At 39.9% G+C, this 25,778-nt stretch overlaps 1 protein-coding gene across 1 annotated transcript in view; it reads left to right on the plus strand.

Moving 5' to 3' along the window:
* Nucleotides 1-25,778, plus strand: part of MYO3A (myosin IIIA) — a 282,829-nt gene that overhangs the window by 136,816 nt on the left and 120,235 nt on the right. Inside the window, exons 15-17 of the mRNA XM_055274926.2 lie at nt 10,848-11,050; nt 25,249-25,347; nt 25,436-25,550. Of these exons, the coding sequence (XP_055130901.1) occupies nt 10,848-11,050; nt 25,249-25,347; nt 25,436-25,550 (417 nt within the window). The remainder of the gene's footprint in view (nt 1-10,847; nt 11,051-25,248; nt 25,348-25,435; nt 25,551-25,778) is intronic.

A 25,778-nucleotide genomic window follows, 5' to 3' on the forward strand; every position in this document is an offset into this window, starting at 1 on the left:
TTGTAAAAGGGGTTGAGTTTTTTATGATTCTCCACTTGGTTGCTGTTGGTGTATAGAAGAACTACTGATTTGTGTGCATTAATCTCATATCTGGAAACTTTGCTGAATTCTTTTATCAGTTTTAGGAGTTTTCTGGAGGAGTCCTTAGGGTTTTCAAGGTAAATGATCATATCATCAGCAAATAGTGACAGTTTGACTTCCTCTGTACTGATTTGGATGCCCTTTATTTCTTTCTTTTCTCTGATTGCTCTGGCTAGGACTTCCAGTGCTATGTTGAAGACAAGTGGTGAGAATGGGGATCCTTTCTCAGAGGGAATGCTTTCAACTTTTCCCCATTCAGTATTATGTTGGCTGTGGGTTTGTCATAGATGGCTTTTATTACATTAAGATATGTCCCTTGTGTGCTAATTTTTCTGAGAGTTTTAATCATAAAGCGATGCTGGGTTTTGTCAAATGCTTTTCCTGCATCTATTGAGATGATCATGTGATTTTTGTTTTTAATTCTGTTTATGTGGTGTATCACATTTATTGACTTGTGTATGTGAAACCATCCCTGCATCCCTAGTATGAAACCCATTTGATCATGGTGGATTATCTTTTTGATATGTTGTTGGATTCAGTTAGCTAGTATTTTGTTAAGGATTTTAGCATCTTTGTTCATCAAGGATATAGGTCTGTAGTTTTCTTTTTTGGTTATATCCTTTCCTGGTTTTGGTATTAGGGTGATGCTGCCTCCATAGAATGAATTAGGGACAGTTCCTTCTTTCTCTATCTTGTGGAATAGTGTCAAAAAGGTTGGTACCAATTCTTCTTTAATGTCTGGTAGAATTCTGCTGTGAATCCATCTGGTCCTGGACTGTTTTTTTGGTAATTTAAAAATTACAATTTCAATCTTGCTGCTTGTTATTGGTCTGTTCAGAGTATTTAATTCTTCCTGATTTAAGCTACGAGGGTTGTATTTTTCCAGGAATTTATTCATCTCTTCTAGGTTTTCTAGTTTATGTGTGTAAAGGTGTTCATAGTAGCCTTGAGTGATCTTTTGTATTTCAGTGGTGTCAGTTGTAATATCTCCTGTTTCATTTCTTAATGAGGTTATTTGAATTTTTTCTCTTCTTTTCTTGGTTAATCTTGCTAATGGTCCATCAATTTTATTTATCTTTTCAAAGAACCAGGTTTTTGTTTCATTTATCTTTTGTGGGGTTTTTTGTTTGTTTGTTTCAATTTCATTTAGTTCTGCCCTGATCTTGTTTATTTCCTTTCTTCTGCTAGGTTTGGGTTTGGTTTGTTCTTGTTTCTCTAGTTCCTTGAGGTGTGACTTTAGAATGTCAGTTTGTGTTCTTTCAGTTTTTTGATGTAGGCATTTAGGGCTATGAACTTTCCTTTTAGCACTGCCTTTGCTGTATCCTAGAGGTTTTGATAGGTTGTGTCATTATTGTCATTCAGTTCGAAGAATTTTTTAATTTCCATCTTGATTTTCTTTTTGACTCAGTGCTCATTCAGGAGCAGGTTATTTGATTTCCACGTATTTGCATGGTTTTGAAGGTTTCTTTTGGAGTTGATTTCCAGTTTTATTCCTTCTGGTCTGAGAGAGTGCTTGGTATAATATAACTTCAATTTTCTTAAATTTATTGAAGCTCATTTTATGGCCTATCATATGGTCTATCTTGGAGAAAGTTCCGTGCACTGTTGAATAGAATGTATATTCTGCAGTTGTTGGATGAAATGTTCTGTATATATCTGTTAAGTCCATTTGTTCCAAGGTATAGTTTAAATCCATTGTTTCTTTGTTGACTTTCTGCCTTGATGACCTGTCTAGTGCTGTCAGTGGAGTATTGAAGTCTCCCACTATAATTGTGTTGCTGTCTATCTCATTTCTTAGGTCTATTAGTAATTGCTTTATAAATCTGGGATCTCCAGTGTTAGGTGCATATTGTTTAGGATTGTGATATTTTCCTCTTGGACAAGGCCTTTTACCATTATGTAATGTCCCTCTTTGTCTCTTTTAAAGTTTGTTTTGTCTGATATAATAATAGCTACCCCTGCTCGCTTTTGGTGTCCATTTGCATGAAATGCCTTTTTCCAGCCCTTTACTTTGTGTGAGTCTTTATGTGTTAGATGAGTCCCCTGAATGCAGCAGATAGTTGGTTGTTGAGTTCTTATCCATTCTGCAGTTCCATATCTTTTAAGTGGAGCCTTTAGGACATTTACATTCAATGTTAGTATTGAGATGTGAGATACGGTTGCATTCATCATGCTGTTTATTGCCCATGTACTTTAGATTTTGTTTTTTGTTTCTGCTTTTAATTTGTATTTTTGTTTCATAGGTCCTGTGTGATTTATGCTTTAAAGATGTTCTGTTTTGATGTGCTTCCAGGATTCATTTCAAGATTTAGAGCTCCTTTTAGCAGTTCTTATAGTGGTGGCTTGGTAATGGTGAATTCTCTCAGCATTTGTTCATCTGAAAAAGACTGTATCTTTCCTTCATATATGATGCTTAGTTTTGCTGGATACAAAATTCTTGGCTGATAATTGTTTTGTTTGAGGAGGCTGAAGATAGGACCCCAATTCCTTCTAGCTTATAAGGTTTCTGCTGAGAAATCTGCTGTTCATCTGTACATTTTCCTTTTTAGGTTACCTGGTGCTTCTGTCTCACAGCTCTTAAGATTCTTTTCTTCATCTTAACTTTGGATAACCTGATGAGATGAGAGTGTGCCTAGATGAAGACCTTATTGTGATGAATTTCCTGGGTATTCTTTGTGCTTCTTGTATTTGGATGTCTAGGTCTCTAGCAAGGACAGGGAAATTTTCCTTGATTATCCCCACAAATATGTTTTCCAAGCCTTTAGAATTCTCTTCTTCCTCAGGAACAGAGATTATTCTTAGGTTTGGTTGTTTAACATAATCCCACAATTCTTAGAGGCTTTGTTCATATTTTCTTATTCTTTTTTCTTTGTCTTTGTTGGATTAGGTTAATTTGAAGACCTTGTCTTCAAGCTCTGAATTTCTTTCTTCTACTTGTTCAATTATTTTGCTGAGACTTTCCACAGCATTTCACATCTCTAAAAGTGTATCCAAAGTTTCCTGAATTTTTTAATGCTTTTTCTTTAAGCTATTGAATATTTCTTGAATATTTCTCCCTTCACTTCTCATATCATTTTTCAGATTTCCTTGTATTGAGCTTCACCTTTCTCTGTTCCCTCCCTGATTAGCTTAATAACTAACCTCTTGAATTGTCTCTCAGGTAAATCTGGGTTTTTTTTTTTTTTGGTTCAGATCCATTGCTGGTGAACTAGTGTGATTTTTTTGGGGGGGCGGGGGCGGGTGTTGAAGAGCCTTGTTTTGTCATATTACCAGGGTTGGTTTTCTGGTTCCTTTTTATTTGGTAGGCTCTGTCAGAGGGAAAGTCTAGGGCTGAAGGCTGTTACTCAGATTCTTTTGTCCCACAGGGTGTTCCCTTGATGTAGTACTCTCCCTCTTTTCCTATGGATGTGGCTTCCTGTGAGCTGAACTGCAGTGATTGTTGTCTCTCTTCTGGGTCAAGCCACCCAGCGAGTCTGCCCAGCTCTGGGCTGCTACTGGGGGTTGTCCACACAGTCCTGTGATGTAAACCATCTATGGGTCTCTCAGCCATGAATACCAGCACGCGTTCTGGTGGAGGTAGTGGGAGGAGTGCGGTGGACTCCATGAGGTTTCTTAGCTTGGTGGTTTAATGCTCTGTTTTTGTGCTGGTTGGCCTCCTGCCAGGAGGTGGCACTTTTCAGAAAGTATCAGCTGTGGTAGTATGGAGTGGAACCTGTGGTGGGTGGGACCCTAGAATTCCCAAGATTATATGCCCTTTTTCTTCCGCTACCAGGGTGGGTAGGGAAGGACCGTCAGGTGGGGGCAGGGCCAGGTATGTCTGAGTTCAGACTCTCCTTGGGCGGGTCTTGCTGTGGCTGCTGTGTGGGATGGGGGTGAGATTCCCAGGTCACTGGAGTTGTGTACCTAGGAGGATTATTGCTGCTTCTGCTGAGTCATGCAGGTTGTCAGGGAAATGGGGGAAAGCTGGCAGTCAAAGTCCTCACCCAGCTCCCACGCAAACTGAAGGGCAGATCTCACTCCCACCATGCCCCCGCAACAGCTCCGAGTCCATTTCCAGGTAGAGGGTGAAACGGTGAAACGGGCTTGAAAACCTACCCCAGGCTATCCTCCTCCCAGCTGCAAAAGAAAAGTGCTTGGCTCTTCTGCTTGTGGGGTCTGCACACCAGATTTGCACCCTCCCCCGAGTTCTGGCCAAGCTTCTCGCCCCATTCAAATTGTTAGAAAGTTCAGCTAAAGATTTCCTTCTCCCTGTGCAGTTTTACCCCCTGCTCCTCTGACCACCCTCCCATTGGATCCCTGTGATGCCAGGCAGGAGTGGCCTGCTAGGGGACCCAGGAAGCTTCCAGGCCTTTTCTGCTGCTTCCTCTACCCCTATATTGTGCTTGGCTCTCCACATGGATTCAGTTCCATGTAAAGTCAGAAACTTCTCCCACAAACAGACCTTCAGCTTCTCAGCTTCTCCAGTGAGGATGTGTGTTCGGGAGAGGAGAGTCTTCCTTTCCCACTTCTGCAGTTGGGATACTCACAGTATTTGGCAGATCTCCCGGGTCCTGCAGGAGCAATCCGCTTTCTTTAGAGGGTCTATGGGTCCTCTTGAGATTGCTGGTTTGTTCTTGCAGTTGATCTGGAGCTAAAATTCACAGTGCAAGCCTCTGCACGCTGCTCTTTCTGGAGCTGCAATCTAGTCCTGCCTCCCATCTGCCATGATGATTGACCCTTCCTGGGATTGTTTTTTTTCTACTTCTGTGAAGAATGCCTTGGGATTTTGATAAGGATTGCATTGATTCTGTATATTTGGGTAGTATGGATATTTTAACAACATTAATTCTTCCGATCCCTGAGATATATTTTCATTTATTTGTGCTTTCCTCAACTTCTTTCATCACTGTTTTATAGTTTTCAGTGTATGGATCTTTCACCTCCTTGGTTAAATTTATTCCTAATGTTTTGTTTTTACGCTTTTGTTAATGGGATTGCTTTCTTGATTTCTTTTTCAGTTAGGTTGTTATTTATTTATAAAAATGTTATTTACTTCCTTATGTTAATTTTGTATCCTAAGATTTTATTGAGTTATTACTTCTAACAGTTATTTTGTGGGATATTTGGGGCTTTTTACAGGTAGGATCATGTTATCTGCAAATGCAGTAGTCTCCACTTATCCCCACAGGGGATATGATCCAAGATACACTTGTGGTTGCCAGAAACTGCAGATAATATCAAACCCTATATGTACTATTTTTTCCTAAATATCCCTATGATAAAGTTTAAATTATAAATTAGGCACAATAAGAGATTAACAATAACTAAAAATAAAATATAACACTATACTGTAATAAAGATTGTATGAATATGGTCTCTTTCTCTCTCTCTGTTTCTCTCTCAAAATACCTTAGTTTCACTTGTTTCAGGGGATCCCTTGCTGACTTCTTTGTATAGGCTCAGTGCTTTCTGGTGCAACCACTGACACCAATCAGAAAACATTTTCTGTTCATGTCTCCCACCCACAAATTTAGTGCCTTTTAATCTTAACTAAGTACTGATCATGCACTGTGACTATGACTTTTGAAATATGATATGTGACAGTAAAACTAGCACAAGTTTCTTTTTCCTTCTTCACAATTTAACAGATAGTAGACCTCAGCATACAATTTTTTTTTCTTCCCTTATGAAGTCAAGAACTTTTATCTTTTCACTTCAAGCAGGCAAATATGGTTTCTCTTTGACATATTCGAATTGTCAGCATCACTACTCTTGTGCTTTGGGGCCATTAAGTAAAATAAAGATTATTTGACTGCAAGAACTGTGATACTGTGACAGCTGATCTGATAACTGAGAGGGCTACTAAGTTGGCTAACAGCTGGGTAGCATATACATCGTGGATACATTGGGCAAAGGAAGGATTCACTTTCCAAGTGGGGCAGAGTGGGGTGGCACAGATTTAATCACACTACTCAGAATGGCATGAAATTTAAAACTTAGAAATTATTTATTTCTGGAATTTTTCATTTAATAGTTTTAGACCACAGTTGACTGCAGGTAACTGGCTCTATGGTAGAGATAATTTTACTTATTCGTTTCTGATTTGGGTGCCTTTTATTTCTTTATCTTGTCTGATTGCTCTTATTAGTACTTCCAGTGCTATGTTGAATAGAAGTGTTGAGAGTGGGCATTTTTTGCATTGTAATAGATACTATTGGAAAAGCTTTTAGTTTCTCCTCATTGATTATAATGTTAGCTATGGATTTTTCATAAATTGCCTGTATTATGTTGAGGAACTTTCTTTCTATACCTAAACCGTTGAGAGTCCACATCAAGAAAAGCTGTTGTGGTATGTTAAATGGTCTTCTATAACTCATATATATGATGTAGATTATTCTGTGGTTGAAAAATGTTAAAAAATGTGTCTTCTCAAGGTAAAGAAACCTATTACCACTTTGCTTAACACTGCTTTTCTATTGCCTAAGAAAAATTTGTATAATTGTAGGTAGCTCCTGTATTCTTTGGGAATGAAAATGGTTATGACAAAAAATACTTCATTCCTTCCAAAATGTCCTTTTTCTTCCTGCAGAATACTGCTACTTAATGGAAATCACAGCAAGACCAGCAATTTCTAGACAGTTCGTAAGAATCTGGAACATTCTATCAATAGAAAGATAAATAGCTATAGAAAGGCCTCTTATGAGTTATACCTTAGTAAATGCTTTTCTTTTTGTAATCTCATAGGAAAAATTGAATACAGCTTCCACTTTTAAAATTAAAAAAAGAAGTGGTGTTGGACTTTGTGAGATACTTTTTCTGCATCAGTTGAGATGATTATGTGGTTTTTATCTTTGATTCTGTTAATATGTTGAATCATATTGTTTGATTTGCGTATGTTAAGCTAGACTTGCATGCCAGGGATAGATTTTGCTTGGACATAATGTATAATCTTTTTAATGTGTTATTTGATTTGGTTTGCTAGTATTTTATTGAGGATTTTTGCATCAGTGTTCATCAGAGAAATTGCCCTGTGGTTTTCTTTTCTTGTGATGCCTTTATCTGGGTGAGGTAGTAACGTAATGCTGGCCTCATAAAATGTAGTTGAAAGTATTCCCTCTAGCTCTATTTTTCTATTATTTATTTATTTGTTTTTCTTAGAGACAGAGTCTCACTCTATCACGCAGGCTGGAGTACAGTGGCATAATCACAGCTCACTGCAGTGTCTGAACTCCTGGGCTCAAGTGACCCTCCTGCTTCAGCCTTCCAAGTAGCTGGGACTACAGGCATGTGCCACTGCACCTGGCTAATTTTATAATTCGTTGTACAGATGAGGTCTCACTTTGTTGCCCAGGCTGGTCTCAAACTCCTGGCTTCAAGCTGTCCTCCCACCTTGGCCTCTCAAAATGCTGGAATTACAGACATTAGTCACACTGTGCCTGGCCTAGCTCTACTTTTTAGAAGAGTTTAAGAAGTATTGGTATTGATTTTCTTCAAATGTTTGGTGGAATTCAGCTGTGAAGCCACCTTATCTTAGGCTTTTCTTTGTTGGGAGGTTTTGATTACTTCTTCAATTTCTTTATTTGTTTTTGGTCTGTTCAGGCTTTCTAACTCTTCCTGACTCAATTTTGGTAGATTGTATTTTTCTAAGAATTTATCTACTTCCAGGCTACCCAAATTGTTTGTAGATAATTGTTCATAATAGTCCCTGTGATCCTTTTTATTTCTGATATGTCTGTTGTAATTTTTTTACTTTCATTTTTTATTTTACTTATCTTAGTCATCTCTTACTTTCTTAGACTAGCTAAGGGTTTGTCAATCTTATTTTTTTTCAAAAACAAAACTTGTAGTTTTATTGATTCTTTTTATAGTTTTCCTTTCTCTATTTGATTTATTTTTGCTCAGATTTTGATTTTTTTCCTTTCTTCTGCTAATTTTGGCTTTAGCTTTTTCTTTATTTTTTAGTTCCTTGAGGCATAATGTTAGACTATTTATTTTGGAGCTTTCTTATTTTATAATGTAGGAGTTTATTGCTAAAAACTTCTCTCTTAGAATTGCTTTTGCTACATTCCATAGGCTTGGTATGTTGTGTTTTCCTTGTTTGCCTCAAGATATTTTTTACTTTCCCTTTTACTTTCTTCTTTGACCAATTGTTTGTTCAGGAGTACCTTGTTTAATTTCCACATACTTGATCATCTGTGGTGATCTGTGGATCATCTCCTGCTTAGGTGTGCCAGAGGCTTGGAGGCCCAGGGTGCAAGGTGACACCTCACCTGTGATGTGTGGTGGCAGCAACTACTTCAGTGTTCAGGAGGCCTGAGGCCCTCCGAGGGCAGGGTGCTGCCTCAGCCCTGGTGCAAGGGAGCTCCTTCAGCCAGGCTCAGAGCCTGTGCAGACTGCAGGGGTCTCCAGTCGCAATGATTGCAAGTGTCCACAGTAGTGACAGAGGTTGCTGGGGTATCTTGCTTACCTTTTCCTTGCAGGGAGCTGTCCTTCCTTCCTGGTTGTGAGCTGATCCCTACTTGGGGCATGAAGTGGTAAAGGTAAGGTGTTTCTTTTCCTTCTCTACATGGCCATTCTGGGTTTCTGTGCTCTACAGGATTTCTGCTGGCTGCTTTTTTGCTGTTCTCCAGTGTGCTCCTTTAGTTATTTTGGTTTAAATGTACTTGTTTACTCATTTGCAGGTGGGGGGGCTTGAAGCTGTGTTAGCCCATTCTCACACTGCTATAAAGAACTACCTGAGACTGGGTAATTTATAAAGAAAAGAGGTGTACTTGACTCACAGTTCCACATGGCTGGGAAGGCCTCAAAAAAACTTACAATCATGGGCAGAAGGTGAAGGGCAAGCAAGCACAGCAAAGCAGGAGAGAGAGAAAGAGGCAGCAAAGGGGGAAACGCCACTTTTAAACCATCAGATCTCATGAGAACTCAGTCATTATCACAGGAACAGTGAGGGGGAAGTCTGGCCCCATGATCTAATCACCTCTCACCAGGCCCCCTCCCCTGACATGTGGGGATTACAATTTGACATGAGATTTGGGTGGGGACACAGATCAAAACCATATCAGAGGGAGAGCACTAGGAGCTTCTGGCCAACCATCTTGATGTCCTTCTTAATTCATTTTCAAAATGATGAGTAGGAAGAATTCCATGTTCCTGTTAAAAACTAATTGACTTGTGACCCTCTCGGGAGTGGAAGAGCCAGGAGAGACATAAAAAAAAGGTGGCGCTACCCCAGGTGTCTCATCTCAGCCTTTTCTTCCCCCTTGCCCATGAGGCACCCTCTCCTTACTTCTAGAAGTATCATTCTAAAAGGTTTTAACAACAGTGAGATACCATTCAATGTGAGGTGCAGGGGCAGTGAGGCATAGCATATTATCCTGGTGTAGAGGAGCTGAACACCTAAATGAATTTACTCACGGGTCTTTGCTATTCTGTCCTGATCTGCAGGCTGATAGAGGTTCTCATCAATGATAAATTAATTGTGTGTGAATGTGGTTCTGTAGACGTCAGCAAACGTCTTAATCTAATCTCTTTGTCTTGTTTTAGATTAATGTTAATTGGGGATAGGTATATATATATTTTCAGATTCCTACCCTTATCACATCTTATCTTGTTTTTACTTATGTCCTTGATAAGGATTTACCAGATGCAAAAACGAGGTGTTTGGTGGATATAACTTACCTTTGAAATATGCAGTCTTCCAAATCTTACTTAGCAGGTCACTGCTATTCAATATATGCCAATGAAGATGTTATCTCACCTTTTCCATGGATGCAAGGCCAGCCCAAAGCATTTTAAAGAGCCAAGTTCGTCCCCCAAATTACTACACTCTTCTCTCACCCCTTATCACCTCTTTTATAAGATACCCAGAGTTCTTACACAGCCTCAAAACTTCATTGTGAATGCCCCCTCCAACCCACTCAAATTCTAATGTAGCCTGTGTTCCAGAAATAGCTACCACCGCTCTCCCTCGGCATAGAAACTTTGCAGTAACTCTAACATAGTTGATCTCGGTAAAGTATTAAGGTAGGTATTACACTGAAAATAATCTCCTTAAGCTAACTTCTGCCAAGTTGTGAATAACTAATACCTCCCTAAACCTCTGGGGGCAGAGTTTGGAATGCCTTTGTAAAAGTGATTGGCTACTAACCCAAATAAATTTCTACTCAGTAGAATTTCAACTAAAGTGTCAAAGAAGAAAAATGGAACATACTCTTTGAGGAGATGAGCATAAGAGATGGGGAAGGAATAGAGGTAGAGCCATGTAAGCCTGCTAACCTTGACCTGGTTTCCACTCCTCCCATTCATATTTCCGAGCTGTTCTCAGTTTTCACAATTATTCCCTTCTCTCTGCTTCTGAATTAATGAGTTATCTTTTCTCTCTTAGTTTCAGGCTTAGCAGCTTCTGTGGAAGCAAGTAAAGTGGTTCTGGCTTTGGGGATTATTTGGATGGGGGCGCAGGCAGGTAGAGGAGGAATAACAGAATGACAGGTGTACTTCAATGTGCGTAGGCTGCTTATAAATTATGTTTGTAAATCAGGCACTGAACAGAACTGCGCTTGAATAGAAAAGTATAGAATATCTCCTTGTCCCTTTTTAAGAAAACAAGTGAGTGAATCCAGATATGGGAGGGGAAAATAGACCAGGATGTAACATCTGCCAATATATCAGGAACATGCTTTTGTATGTTTATGTCTACATAAATTGCTTACCAAAGAAGAGACATTTCATTATATACCAAATTAATTTTTTATGTTTTTAAAAATATCTTAATATTTTCTATTTAGGCTAATAACAGAGCCTTGCAAGAGAAGATTTTACAAGTGAACAATTTGGTAGAAGCCTTTGGCAATGCCTGCACTGTTATAAATGACAATTCTAGCAGATTTGGAAAATACTTAGAAATGAAATTCACCTCTTCTGGAGCGGTAGTGGGAGCACAGATTTCTGAATATCTTCTGGAAAAATCCCGAGTTATCCACCAAGCTATGTAAGTTTATTTCAAATCTCTCCTATTTTGGAGGAAGCAGAAGCAAACATAATACTTTAATAGTAAAATGTCTTTCTCATTCAATGAAATTTTATTTATCACTTACTATATGCAAAGCACTTACTATTGAGAATGAAGAGATCCATCAGCACTGTCTTATTCTCAAATATATGTTACATCCAATACAGGAATTAATATATAACCTAAAATTTATGCTGCCAGATAGAAAACCTAAGCCCATCATAGAGGTACTAACAGCGTAAATTAGAGACCATTCTGACATAGCAGATAATATATTTATCTATACAAAATTAATGTGAAATTTAATTAGAAATAACCGAGTCCTTTTCTGTTTTAAATGCTAGCATATATAAATAGACCTTTGTATTAATTCTATTCTTCCTATGTTTATATACAAGGGACCAAATAAAAGATTCAAGAAGGAGCTTTATCATATTGACCTTTTATTGCTGGCTGATTTAAGCCATCAGTACTCTTCATAATGCTTTGATATTAAGTTGAATGAATTCCTTTTGTGGGTTTGTAGCTTAATGACAAAGTTTCTCTCCTGTCTCACAAAACATCTTTGTTATTCTAATGAGGAAACTATGATTACACATTGGATTTGTACCCTGGTAGTTACATTATTTTGTTTAAAATCATGGCAAGTTAGAATCTTTCATTTTTCTTATGTTGGTTTTATGCTAAACATACTCTACATTATTGTAGTAATATGTCATGTTAATTCACAGTAACATAATAAGCTCTTGTTTTATATTAGTACATTATTATTTAATGTAAGTGCCTTCAAGCTTGGTGTCGTTCAATTCATGAGTAAGTCATGAATAGAAGTTGCCTGGAGTCCAGCTCCTGAGCACTAGCCTCAATATGGAAAATTACCCTTTGGTCTTCAATTAAAAATATGGAAGGAGGCCGGGTGCGGTGGCTCACACCTGTAATCCCAGCACTTTGGGAGGCCAAGGTGGGTGTATCATGAGGTCAGGAGATCAAGACCATCCTGGCTAACTTGGTGAAACCCCGTCTCTACTAAAAATACAAAAAAAATTAGCCGGGCATGGTGGTGGGTGCTTGTAGCCCCAGCTACTTGGGAGGCTGAGGCAGGAGAATGGCATGAACCCGGGAGGCGGAGCTGGCAGTGAACCAAGATCACGCCACTGCACTCCAGCTGGAGTGACAGAGTGAGACTCCATCTCAAAAAAAAAAAAAAAAAAAAGGAAGGAATGATTATTAAACACATATGGCTTTCAACTGTGATACTACACCATTTTAATCCACCTTGGGTAAGATATTTAAACCTTAAAGATTCTCACAGGATCTTGGCTCTGTAATTCATTGTATGTATGATTTGAAACAGTTTACTTAACCTCTCTGCACCTCTGTTTTTCATCTTTAAAATGAAATAGCATTAGTACCTACCTATCAAGACAAGGTACATATAGTATATAGCACAATGAATGGCATATATTAAGAACCCCATAAGTTTAAGCCATTAGTAGTAATAGTAGTGTTAATAGTTTATCAGAAATAACATATAGCACAGTACCTAGGATATTGAAGATGTTCAATAAATGGCAGATACTATTTATTGATGTGTGTCCAGTGCCCAAAACTCAGTGGACATGTGTGTCAGTGCCGTTGCCACCCATAACTAGAAGGACCTCGGGATCTTAGCAGATGTGGAAACTTAGCTAGTTCTCAAAACCATTTGTTCTGCTCTCATAATTGTGTAAACCTCTCCTTCAGGCCCTTCAAGAAGAACTACTTAAGAGTAACTAATTGTTAGAGGGCACCACCATGTTGCACAATGTCAAGGGGTATAATTCACGGTGTATTCTATGGAGTTGAGTGCAGGAACTCAGTTCATATAGAAGAGCACATGAACAGAACCCTCTGGAGTTACACAATGAGGCCCTGGGCTTGTAACCATATAAATAATATCATTAATGCTTACTGAAATATTGTAGGATGCATTCTAAGAAATAGCATAGTCAGGATTATATTTAAGGCATGCCATGAATTAAGTAGTTTTTTCCCCCTAAGGAACTATTCTAATTTTACAACTTTGCTTATTGGGGAAAAGCATTCCAAATTCCAAATTCACAATCAAGTGGAAATATAACTCAGTTATAATTTGAGCACAGCTGTCTTTAATTTATAACACTTTTTCCATTTTTATATCTGTTTTTTATTTCACCTAATTTAACTGTATTTTTAAGTTCCAGAGGAGCTTTGAGTGACCTATGAATATGAAAATAGCAGACATGTGATTGATGGAAGAATTCTTAATAGGTACATTTACAAATTATAAATTTAATTGCACTGTTATCAATCAGGGTACTGAACAGAAAGAACAAGCTCAAGGGTTTTAACTGAGAAAACTGTTTACAGAGGTCACATGGGCATTGAAGAGCCAGGAATGAATGGTGAGAAGCCCATGGACTAACAGGGGTGAGGAGCCGTGGCTGCCTTCCTGTCTGCAGGCGGAGGGAGGGGCAGCACTAGTGCCTGGTGCCAGCTGCAGCTATGGATCAGGGGCTGCCTGTCTGGAGCTATGGCCCTAATGGGATGCAGCCGGTCAGGGAGAGAGCAAGGGGATAACATCCCAGCCTCTCTCTCCTTCCTCCGACTGTTTCCTGCCTGTGCTTCCTATTGGCTGAACCCATATGGAAGCCAGAGAGCAAGGGAGGCCAGGGATTGCAGGCTGTAGGGATTGGCCTTTGGGGTCCCAGAGCAAAACAAAGAAGAGTGTAGAATGATCTCAGGAGCAGGGAAGAATCAGAGCAGATGAGTATCTTTTTTTAATGAACTCACCCTTTCTTTTAAGACATTTTGTTTTTTTCTTCACTTTTTGCCTCTGACAGTGTCATCCCAGCTCAATCTCTGACCACATTTATTTTTAGATTACCTTTCTAATGATGATGGTACTATCTTATAACTTGTGACTTAAATCCGTTTCTAAACATAGATAGTTTTCAAGGAGAAAATTTTTAAAAAGGCTACTTAATTTCAAGAATAAAATGAACCTATTGAAGGCAATGCTAGATAATTCTCATAAATACAAATTATAGCTATTTCCACTGCAGTTTCCTCCTGTTACTACAGTTTAGTTCAGCAAGCATCGATTGCACTTCTCTCATGTCCCCAGCACTTAACAGGACTCTACAGGAGACATAAATAAGTGGCAGACACGGTGCTGTCCATTGTGGAGAAAGGGAAATGTATTTATGGAGCGATTACTCTATGTCAGGCACTGCGCTAAGCACCTTACAGCCATTATCTCTTTTAATTCTTGCAGTCATGTGACAGGGTGTCATTTTCTCTTTTAAAAGTGAGAAACTAAGAGAATTTTAATAAGTTGCTTAATGTCAAAAAGCTAGCAATGACCGAGTTGGAGTTTGAAGCCTCGTCCTTCTGTCTGACTCCAAAGCCCACCATTCATCCATCCATCCATCCGTCTATCCAGCCATCTATCTATTTGACACATATTTATTGAGTGCCTACTGTGTGCTAGGCACAGGAGACATAAAGCCAAGTAAGGCAGGATTCCTGTGGTAACACAGCTCACAGTATGATATAAAACATGCTGATCACTCATTGGTTTCTAGTCTCTCATGAAAGTAGGAAATGAGTTCGTCTGCTAAGATTGAGCAGGTAGATGGCAAGAGGAGGGGACTGAGGAGACTACATATCCAGGAGGAGAGAGTTTACAAGGAGGGAGCTGTGATTAAAAAGGAAATACTAAAAGTGTTCCTTTATGAATACCCTTTAGTGCCTTAAGAATGCCAAGCTTCGGCCAGGCGTGGTGGCTCACGCCTGTAATCCCAGCACTTTGGGAGGCCGAGGCAGGCGGATCACGAGGTCAGGAGATCGAGACCATCCTGGCTAACACAGTGAAACCCCATCTCTACTAAAAATACAAAAAATTAGCTGGGTGTGGTGGCGGGCACCTGTAGTCCCAGCTACTTGGGAGGCTGAGGCAGGAGAATGGTGTGAACCTGGGAGGCAGAGCTTGCAATGAGCTGAGATTGTACCACTGCACTCCAGCCTGGGTGACACAGCGAGACTCTGTCTAAAAAAAAAGAATGCAAAGCTTCATTATTAGCTTTCTAAGTCTGATTGTTGGCCACTTCGTGGAAGATTCAAAGGTTTCACAGATGAATTAGGCTATACCCTTGTGAGTACTTTGCCACTGTTTGAGGCTGTCAGAGGCCTTGGCTGCACAGGTAATCCCCAGGGTGCAAAGCAGGTGAACACACATATGAGACAGCCCTGAGCGCCTTCCTGCAAACAGCTGAGTGGAACTCACTCTGAAGAAGTGTTAGAAGATCCAGAAGTAGGAATGAGGTCACAATCAGAGAAATGATATTTGGTAACTTGCAAGACCCTGTGTCTGTCCCCAGGCAGTCCTGACCTGGGAACTCCCGGAAACATTAGCAAGTGTGGGATACTGTAGTGCTCTGTGTTCTTAAGCACAGCTTGATATGGTTAGCGACCCCGGGTAAGCTTTTGAGGTGTGTTCCTTTCCTGTTTAACTTTCTGATTGTTTGTCCACTGAACGTCAGTATATTCCCAATAGTATGTCCAAGTCTTTTCAAATTATAAGTCTCAATAAATGTAAACTGATGAAGAGAAATCCATTAATATTGTGTGTCTAAGTTTTAACACTTAACTGATACAATGTAAATTAATGCACATTGTTAACAATCACAAATGTTAACACTTAACTGATACAAATGTGATTGTGATTGTTAACACTTAACTGATACAATGTACAATTAATGTACATTGTGAACAATGTAGTACAGTGTTAATCACAATTGCACTGTATTAGTTAATGTTAACAATCACATTGTTAGCACTTAACTGATACAATGTACAATTAGTGAAGTGCACAATCAGTGTGCTTCATTAGAAGAAAGCAAACTGAATTAAATGCCGTGCCAGTCATAGAGAAGTTTTTATTATTCTGTGGTGAGAAAAGACAAGAACTAAAGGAAACTTTCAGTTTTGTTCTAACTTCACTCGTACACAATGTTGGTGTTTCTTGTATTATCACTCGTGACTGCAACAAGTAACAGAATTGGATGGGTTCTGAAGGAAGGGTGTGCCAGTCCTCACTTCAGCACCCAGCCTCTGGACCACCCCTTTTCTTGAAACTTTCACTTTTCTTTGCCCATGACTAGATTCTCCTGATTCCTCTCCTACCTCCCTGAATTTTTCTTCTGTTTTAGATTTATCCATCCAGTCTCACACTGTATATTTACCAAAGATTTGTCCCTGCAGCTTTTCTCTTTTTTCTATACACTCTTTCCCTTCACAAATTCTTCTGACATTATGGCCTCAACAGAGAGCTCTACATGCTTGACACCCAAAGACATACCTCTCCCCCTCTCTTAAAACCGAAAAACATTTACATTTTTAAAAAATTTCCAACTGTCTACATATCCTGCTACCATCTCAAATTCAACTGAATACACATCTCAAATCTATTTCTTTTCCCATAGCCCCTTTCTTTTGGAATGGAACTATCCTTCTCTAGTTATATAAGACCCCCCAACTCTCCCTTCACTCAGGGGAGAGTTTCAGTGCAGAATGCATACTAACCAATAGCATTGTTACTTTTCTCTTTAGAAAATGTCTTCCTTTCTTTTGAAATACCAACAAGGAAGAACAGAGATCTGCATTATTCACCTTATCAAGCTCTACCCTTTCATATTAAGTATTTCAATTTGTTGACTTTGAAGAAAGACCAAACAGAGTACCTTCAATAGTTATTAGTGTGTCACAAGTATCAAACCTTTAATGTTATTTTAAACCTACATGACTGATGTGTTGGAGTCCTTATTGAGCTTCTGTAAAAAATTATTCTTGTAATGGCTTTTGGTAGAACCTTGGATCAAAACTAGAGATGATAAAATAAAGCCACAGTTGTTCTAAACCTCCAAATTTTACTGCATTATTGGAAGAGTAAATACATATGGATATATCTGAGTTACTGTTGATTCTGAGGAAAACTTCTACATACTGAAAGAATGAATAGTTTCTCTTTTTTTTTTTTATTATACTTTAGGGTTTTAGGGTACATGTGCACAATGTGCAGGTTTGTTACATATGTATCCATGTGCCATGTTGATTTCCTGCACCCATTAATTCGTCATTTAGCATTAGGTGTATCTCCTAATGCTGTCCCTCCCCCCTCCCCCCACCCCACAACAGTCCCTGGAGCGTGATGTTCCCCTTCCTGTGTCCATGAGTTCTCATTGTTCAATTCCCACCTATGAGTGAGAACATGCGGTGTTTGGTTTTTTGTCCTTGCGATAGTTTACTGAGAATGATGTTTTCCAGTTTCATCCATGTCCCTACAAAGGACACGAACTCATCATTTTTTATGGCTGCATAGTATTCCATGGTGTATATGTGCCACATTTTCTTAATCCAGTCTATCGTTGTTGGACATTTGGGTTGGTTCCAACTCTTTGCTATTGTGAATAGTGCCGCAATAAACATACGTGTGCATGTGTCTTTATAGCAGCATGATTTATAGTCCTTTGGGTATATACCCAGTAATGGGATGGCTGGGTCAAATGGTATTTCTAGTTCTAGATCCCTGAGGAATCGCCACACTGACTTCCACAATGGTTGAACTAGTTTACAGTCCCACCAACAGTGTAAAAGTGTTCCTATTTCTCCACATCCTCTCCAGCACCTGTTGTTTCCTGATTTTTTAATGATGGCCATTCTAACTGGTGTGAGATGGTATCTCACTGTGGTTTTGATTTGCATTTCTCTGATGGCCAGTGATGAGGAGCATTTCTTCATGTGTTTTTTGGCTGCATGAATGTCTTCTTTTGAGAACTGTCTGTTCATGTCCTCTGCCCACTTTTTGATGGGGTTGTTTGTTTTTTTCTTGTAAATTTGTTTGAGTTCATTGTAGATTCTGGATATTAGCCCTTTGTCAGATGAGTAGGTTGCAAAAATTTTCTCCCATTGTGTAGGTTGCCTGTTCACTCTGATGGTAGTTTCTTTTGCTGTGCAGAAGCTCTTTAGTTTAATGAGATCCCATTTGTCGATTTTGGCTTCTGTTGCCATTGCTTTTGGTGTTTTAGACATGAAGTCCTTGCCCACGCCTATGTCCTGAATGGTATTGCCTAGGTTTTCTTGTAGGATTTTAATGGTTTTAGGTCTAACATATAAGTCTTTAATCCATCTTGAATTAATTTTTGTATAAGGTGTAAGGAAGGGATCCAGTTGCAGCTTTCTACATATGGCTAGCCAGTTTTCCCAGCACCATTTATTAAATAGGGAATCCTTTCCCCATTTCTTGTTTTTGTCAGGTTTGTCAAAGATCAGATAGTTGTAGCTATGCGGCATCATTTCTGAGGGCTCTGTTCTGTTCCATTGATCTATGTCTCTGTTGTGGTACCAGTACCATGCTGTTTTGGTTACTGTAGCCTTGTAGTATAGTTTGAAGTCAGGTAGCGTGATGCCTCCAGCTTTGTTCTTTTGGCTTAGGATTGACTTGGCGATGCGGGCTCTTTTTTGGTTCCATATGAACTTGAAAGTAGTTTTTTCCAATTCTGTGAAGAAAGTCATTGGTAGCTTGATGGGGATGGCATTGAATCTATAAATTACCTTGGGCAGTATGGCCATTTTCACGATATTGATTCTTCCAACCCATGAGCATGGAATGTTCTTCCATTTGTTTGTATCCTCTTTTATTTCATTGAGCAGTGGTTTGTAGTTCTCCTTGAAGAGGTCCTTCACATCCCTTGTAAGTTGGATTCCTAGGTATTTTATTCTCTTTGAAGCAATTGTGAATGGGAGTTCACTCATGATTTGGCTCTCTGTTTGTCTGTTATTGGTGTACAAGAATGCTTGTGATTTTTGTACATTAATTTTGTATCCTGAGACTTTGCTGAAGTTGCTAATCAGCTTAAGGAGATTTTGGGCTGAGACAATGGGGTTTTCTAGATTTACAATCATGTCTTCTGCAAACAGGGACAATTTGACTTCCTCTTTTCCTAATTGAATACCCTTTATTTCCTTCTCCTGCCTGATTGCTCTGGCCAGAACTTCCAGCACTATGTTGAATAGGAGCGGTGAGAGAGGGCATCCCTGTCTTGTGCCAGTTTTCAGAGGGAATGCTTCCAGTTTTTGCCCATTCAGTATGATATTGGCTGTGGGTTTGTTGTAGATAGCTCTTATTATTTTGAGATACGTCCCATCAATACCTAATTTATTGAGAGTTTTTAGCATGAAGGGTTGTTGAATTTTGTCAAAGGCCTTTTCTGCATCTATTGAGATAATCATGTGGTTTTTGTCTTTGGTTCTGTTTATATGCTGGATTACATTTATTGATTTGCGTATGTTGAACCAGCCTTGCATCCCAGGGATGAAGCCCACTTGATCATGGTGGATAAGCTTTTTGATGTGCTGCTGGATTCGGTTTGCCAGTATTTTATTGAGGATTTTTGCATCAATGTTCATCAAGGATATTGGTCTGAAATTCTCTTTTTTGGTTATGTCTCTGCCAGGTTTTGGTATCAGGACGATGCTGGCTTCGTAAAATGTGGTAGGGAGGATTCCCTCTTTTTCTATCGATTGGAATAGTTTCAGAAGGAATGGTACCAGTTCCTCCTTGTACCTCTGGTAGAATTCAGCTGTGAATCCATCAGGTCCTGGACTCTTTTTGGTTGGTAAGCTATTGATTATTGCCACAATTTCAGAACCTGTTATTGGTCTATTCAGAGATTCAACTTCTTTCTGGTTTAGTCTTGGGAGGGTGTATTTGTCGAGGAATTTATCCATTTCTTCTAGATTTTCTAGTTTATTTGCATAGAGGTGTTTGTAGTATTCTCTGATGGTAGATTGTATTTCTGTGGGATCGGTGGTGATATCCCCTTTTTCGTTTTTTATTGCATCTATTTGATTATTCTCTTTTCTTCTTTATTAGTCTTGCTAGCGGTCCATCAATTTTGTTGATCTTTTCAAAAAACCAGCTCCTGGATTCATTAATTTTTTGAAGGGTTTTTTGTGTCTCTATTTCCTTCAGTTCTGCTCTGATTTTAGTTATTTCTAGCCTTCTGCTAGCTTTTGAATGTGTTTGCTCTTGCTTTTCTAGTTCTTTTAATTGTGATGTTAGGGTGTCAATTTTGGATCTTTCCTGCTTTCTCTTGTGGGCATTTAGTGCTATAAATTTCCCTCTACACACTGCTTTGAACGTGTCCCAGAGATTCTGGTATGTTGTGTCTTTGTTCTCGTTGGTTTCAAAGAACATCTTTATTTCTGCCTTCATTTCATTATGTACCCAATAGTCATTCAGGAGCAGGTTGTTCAGTTTCCATGTAGTTGAGCGGTTTTGAGTGAGTTTCTTAATCCTGAGTTCTAGTTTGATTGCACTGTGGTCTGAGAGACAGTTTGTTATAATCTCTGTTCTTTTACATTTGCTGAGAAGAGCTTTACTTCCAACTATGTGGTCAGTTTTGGAATAGGTGTGGTGTGGTGCTGAAAAAAATGTATATTCTGTTGATTTGGGGTGGAGAGTTCTGTAGATGTCTATTAGGTCCACTTTATGTAGAGCTGAGTTCAATTCCTGGATATCCTTGTTAACTTTCTGTCTCGTTGATCTGTCTAATGCTGACAGTGGGGTGTTAAAATCTCCCATTATTATTGTGTGGGAGTTTAAGTCCCTTTTTAGGTCACTGAGGACTTGCTTTATGAATCTGGGTGCTCCTGTGTTGGGTGCATATATATTTAGGATAGTTAGCTCTTCTTGTTGAATTGATCCCTTTACCATTATGTAATGGCCTTCTTTGTCTCTTTTGATCTTTGTTGGTTTAAAGTCTATTTTATCAGAGACTAGGATTGCAACCCCTGCCTTTTTTTGTTTTCCAGTTGCTTGATAGATCTTCCTCCATCCCTTTATTTTGAGTCTATGTGTGTCTCTGCACGTGAGATGGGTTTCCTGAATACAGCACACTGATGGGTCCTGACTCCTTATCCAGTTTGCCAGTCTGTGTCTTTTGATTGGAGCATTTAGCCCATTTACATTTAACGTGAATATTGTTATGTGTGAATCTGATCCTGTCATTATGATGTTAGTTGGTTATTTTGCTCATTAGTTGCTATAGTTTCTTCCTAGCCTCGATGGTCTTTACAATTTGGCATGTTTTTGCAGGGGCTGGTACCGGTTATTCCTTTCCATGTTTAGTGCTTCCTTCAGGAGCTCTTTTAGGGCAGGCCTGGTGGTGACAAAATCACTCAGCGTTTGCTTGTCTGTAAAGTATTTTATTTCTCCTTCACTTATGAAGCTTAGTTTGGCGGGATAGGAAATTCTGGGTTGAAAATTCTTTCCTTTAAGAATGTTGAATATCGGCCCCCACTCTCTTCTGGCTTGTAGAGTTTCTGCTGAGAGATCAGCTGTTAGTCTGATGGGCTTCCCTTTGTGGGTAACCCGACCTTTCTCTCTGGCTGCCCTGAACATTTTTTCCTTCATTTCCACTTTGGTGAATCTGACAATTATGTGTCTTGGAGTTGCCCTTCTCGAGGAGTATCTTTGTGGCGTTCTCTGTATTTCCTGAATCTGAATGCTGGCCTGCCTTGCTAGATTGGGGAAGTTCTCCTGGATAATATCTTGCAGAGTGTTTTCCAACTTGTTTCCATTCTCCCCATCATTTTCAGGTACACCAATCAGACGTAGGTTTGGTCTTTTCACATAGTCCCAAATTTCTTGGAGGCTTTGTTCATTTCTTTTTATTCTTTTTTCTCTAAACTTCCCTTCTCTCTTCATTTCATTCATTTCATCTTCTATCAGCGATACCCTTTCTTCCAGTTGATTGCATCTGCTACTGAGGCTTCTGCATTCTTCGCGTAGTTCTCGAAACTTGGCTTTCAGCTCCATCATCTCCTTTAAGCCCTTCTCTCCATTGGTTATTCTAGTTATCCATTCTTCTAATTTTTTTTCAAAGTTTTTAACTTCTTTGCTATTGTTTTGAATTTCCTCTCGTAGCTCAGAGTAGTTTGATCGTCTGAAGCCTTCTTCTCTCAACTCATCAAAGTCATCCTCCATCCAGCTTTGTTCCGTTGCTGGTGAGGAACTGCGTTCCTTTGGAGGAGGAGAGGTGCTCTGTTTTTTAGAGTTTCCAGTTTTTTTGGTCTGTTTTTTCCCCATCTTTGTGGTTTTGTCTACTTTTTGTCTTCGATGATGGTGATGTACAGATGGGTTTTTGGTGTGGATGTCCTTTCTGTTTGTTAATTTCCCTTCTACCAGACAAGACCCTCAGCTGCAGGTCTGTTGGAGTTTACTAGAGGTCCACTCCAGACCCTGTTTGGCTGGGTGTCAGCACCGGTGGCTGCAGAACAGCGGATTTTCATGAGACCACAAATTCAGCTGTCTGATAGTTCCTCTGAAAGTTTTGTCTCAGAGGAGTACCCGGTTGAATGAGGTGTCAGTCTGTCCCTACTGGGGGGGTGCCTCCCAGTTAGGCTGCTCAGGGGTGAGGGACCCACTTTAGGAGGCAGTCTGTCCGTTCTCAGATCTCCAGCTGCGTGCTGGGAGAACCACTACTCTCTTCAAAGCTGTCAGTCAGACAGGGACATTTAAGGCTGTGGAGGTTCTCGCTGAGTTTTTGGTTGTCTGTGCCCTGCCCCCAGAGGTGGAGCCTACAGAGGCAGGCAGGCCTCCTTGAGCTGTGGTGGGCTCCACCCAGTTCGAGCTTCCTGGCTGCTTTGTTTACCTAAGCAAGCCTGGGCAATGGCGGGCGCCCCTCCCCCAGCCTCATTGCCGCCTTGCAGCGTGATCTCAGACTGCTTTGCTAGCAATCAGCAAGACTCTGTGGGCATAGGACCCTCCGAGCCAGGTGCGGGACACAATCTCCTAGTGAGCCGTTTTCCAGGCCCGTTGGAAAAGCGCAGTATTAGGACGGGACTGACCCGATATTCCAGGTGCCGTCTGTTTCCCCTTTCTTTGACTAGGAAAGGGAACTCCCTGACCCCTTGCGCTTCCCGAGTGAGGCAATGCCTCGCCCTGCTTCGGCTCACGCACAGTGCGCTTCACCGACTGTCCTGAACCCACTGTTAGGCACTCCCTAGTGAGATGAAACCGGTACCTCAAGCAGAAGTGCAGAAATCACCCGTCTTCTGTGTCGCTGGGGCTGGGAGCTGGAGACCGGAGCTGTTCCTATTCGGCCATCTTGGCTCCACCCCTCTTTTTTTTATTTTTATTTTTTGAGACAGAGTCTTGCTCTGTTGCCCAGGCTGGAGTGCAGTGGCGTGATCTCAGCTCACTGCAACCTCCACCTCCCGGATTCACACCATTCTCCTGCCTCAGCCTTCCCAGCACCTGGTACTACAGGCGCATGCTGCCACGCCTGGCTAATTTTTTGTATTTTTAGTAGAGACAGGGTTTCATCGTGTTAGCCAGGATGGTCTCAATCTCCTGACCTCGTGATCCGCCCACCTCGACCTCCCAATGTGCTTAGATTAAGGTGTGAGCCACCGCGCCTGGCAAATATGAATACTTTCTAAAGAGAGCAACAGTAAATTTCCATCTATACTGAGATTATACTGCATAATATACAGGGGGAGAAGACCATGGAATGTTTTTAAGTCCTTTCTTACATTTTAAGTAAAAGAATTTGTGTATAATGATGCATATCATGAAGTGGGCTTTTTTCTGTTCCATGTACTTCATATGGAAAAGAATTCAAAGGCTCCTCTGTTCTACTAAAAATAAGCTTAATAATAATAATTCCTTTTCTGAAAATATTTCATTGGCCCCCTAAGTTTGCTGATAAAGGCTGTGGAGTGGGTGAAGGAAAGCAGCAGGGCAAGAGGGGATGCAAGCTGCTCCTGAGGTTCCATCTTGGGTGTGATGAGTCGAGGACCCAGAGCACAGTTCAGGCCACTGCCAAGAGTGGCAGGAAGGGGAGTACCCACAACAATTTAGTGTCTCCTTCCCCAACCCCTATGGTGACATCCAAAGCTTTGTGGTGGGATGAGAGTTTTATAACAACGGAAAGAGAAGTAACAATAGAAAGAAGTGAAGACAGCAAGGCCTTCTGGTTGAGACATTATAATTAATTTAACCACTGTAAAGAAGGATCCTACCCTGACCCAATCTCAGCCTGTGAGCCTGGTGATAATGGAGTGAACAGTCAAGTGAAGATTGAGGACCATCCTAAAACAGGAGGAGGATCTAGTGGGAGGATGAGAAGGGGAATGGCGCAGAGAGATGCAAACCCCAGGGTGTCCCAGCTGACCACTAGGCTCATCAAGAGTGGAAGTAAAGCAGGGCAGTGGAGATGGGGAAACTATAGAGCAGGAGGTTCATCCTCTGTTGTTTCAGCAGAGAGCCTGAAAGTGTGATCTTTCCCTGGAGCCCACCAGAGCAGAAGGAAGACATGGGGAAGGAGGAGAGGGGACCCCAAGGCCCAAGAAATTATGCTGTGGAACATCCTGAAGTGGAAACTTACCTTGTTGTAATTCATATTCCCTTAAAGGCATTATTGCAGCATCCGGAAAATGCTATTTATACTACTTAGAACCACAGAGTCATAGGATTTGAGACTTATAAGAAAGAGATTCCTCATACAAGTAAGAAAACTAAGCCTCAGAAAGACAATATTAAAAGGTGGTTAAAGTCATGGGCTTTGGAGTCAAATAGACCTGATTCAAATCCGTATTAATCATCAACTCTGTGGCTTTGGGGGAGATTGGCAGCTCTAATCCTCAGTTTCCTTCTACATAAAATAGGAAACACATGACCACCTCAGGGGCTTATGGTGGGTTAATGAGATAATGTAGCACTTATAACCTTTGGCATGGCTGTATGCATTATTCTTTTTCTGTCTGCTCCACTGGCATGTAAACTCCAAGAAGTTAGGGATTTTTTACAGTTTTGCTCCTGCTATATCCCCAGCGCCTGGAACAGTGCCTGGAAGTCACTCACAAATGTATACTGAATGATTCCTATGAAATGACTAAGATAATTTCTGGAATTTAATGACAGTGGTTGTTGAAAATAATGACAACAATAACGACCACAGAAAGCCAAAATGCAGTATTCAGAAAAGCCCATATCAGCACTCACAGTCATTGTTCAAATAGTTATATTGTCAAGTAACTTAAACAATACATATTCTTACTAACTACCTTACTGAAAATATCTTTTTTTCCAGTGGAGAAAAAAATTTTCATATTTTTTACTACATTTATGCTGGTTTGGCTGAAAAGAAGAAACTAGCCCATTACAAACTGCCTGAAAATAAGCCTCCCAGGTAATCTACCAGGTTGAGCTTTCATCAATAATACTTTCACTTTTCCCTTAATTTTAGACTTTTATCCTTCTTTTTATATTTTTTTCAGGTACCTACAAAATGACCACCTCAGAACAGTACAAGACATCATGAATAATAGTTTTTATAAATCCCAGTATGAATTAATTGAGCAATGTTTCAAAGTCATAGGTTTTACAATGGAGGTAAGTGTGAAAGACACTTGAACGTCTTTAGAAAGTATCTTTTTATCATCACTAATGTTAAGAGCATTCATTGAGTGATTAATATATAGCAGCATACGTGCTTTACATAGATTGAAACAGCCTTATGAAATAACTGGAAATATAATATTTACTTTATAAGTGAAGAAATAGTGGCCTTGAAATATAACTGAATTTAGTTTTGTTCTTAATATTTTATTTTACTTATAC

Source organism: Symphalangus syndactylus, chromosome 4, assembly GCF_028878055.3.
Source record: "Symphalangus syndactylus isolate Jambi chromosome 4, NHGRI_mSymSyn1-v2.1_pri, whole genome shotgun sequence".
Taxonomy (NCBI): Eukaryota; Metazoa; Chordata; class Mammalia; order Primates; family Hylobatidae; genus Symphalangus; species Symphalangus syndactylus.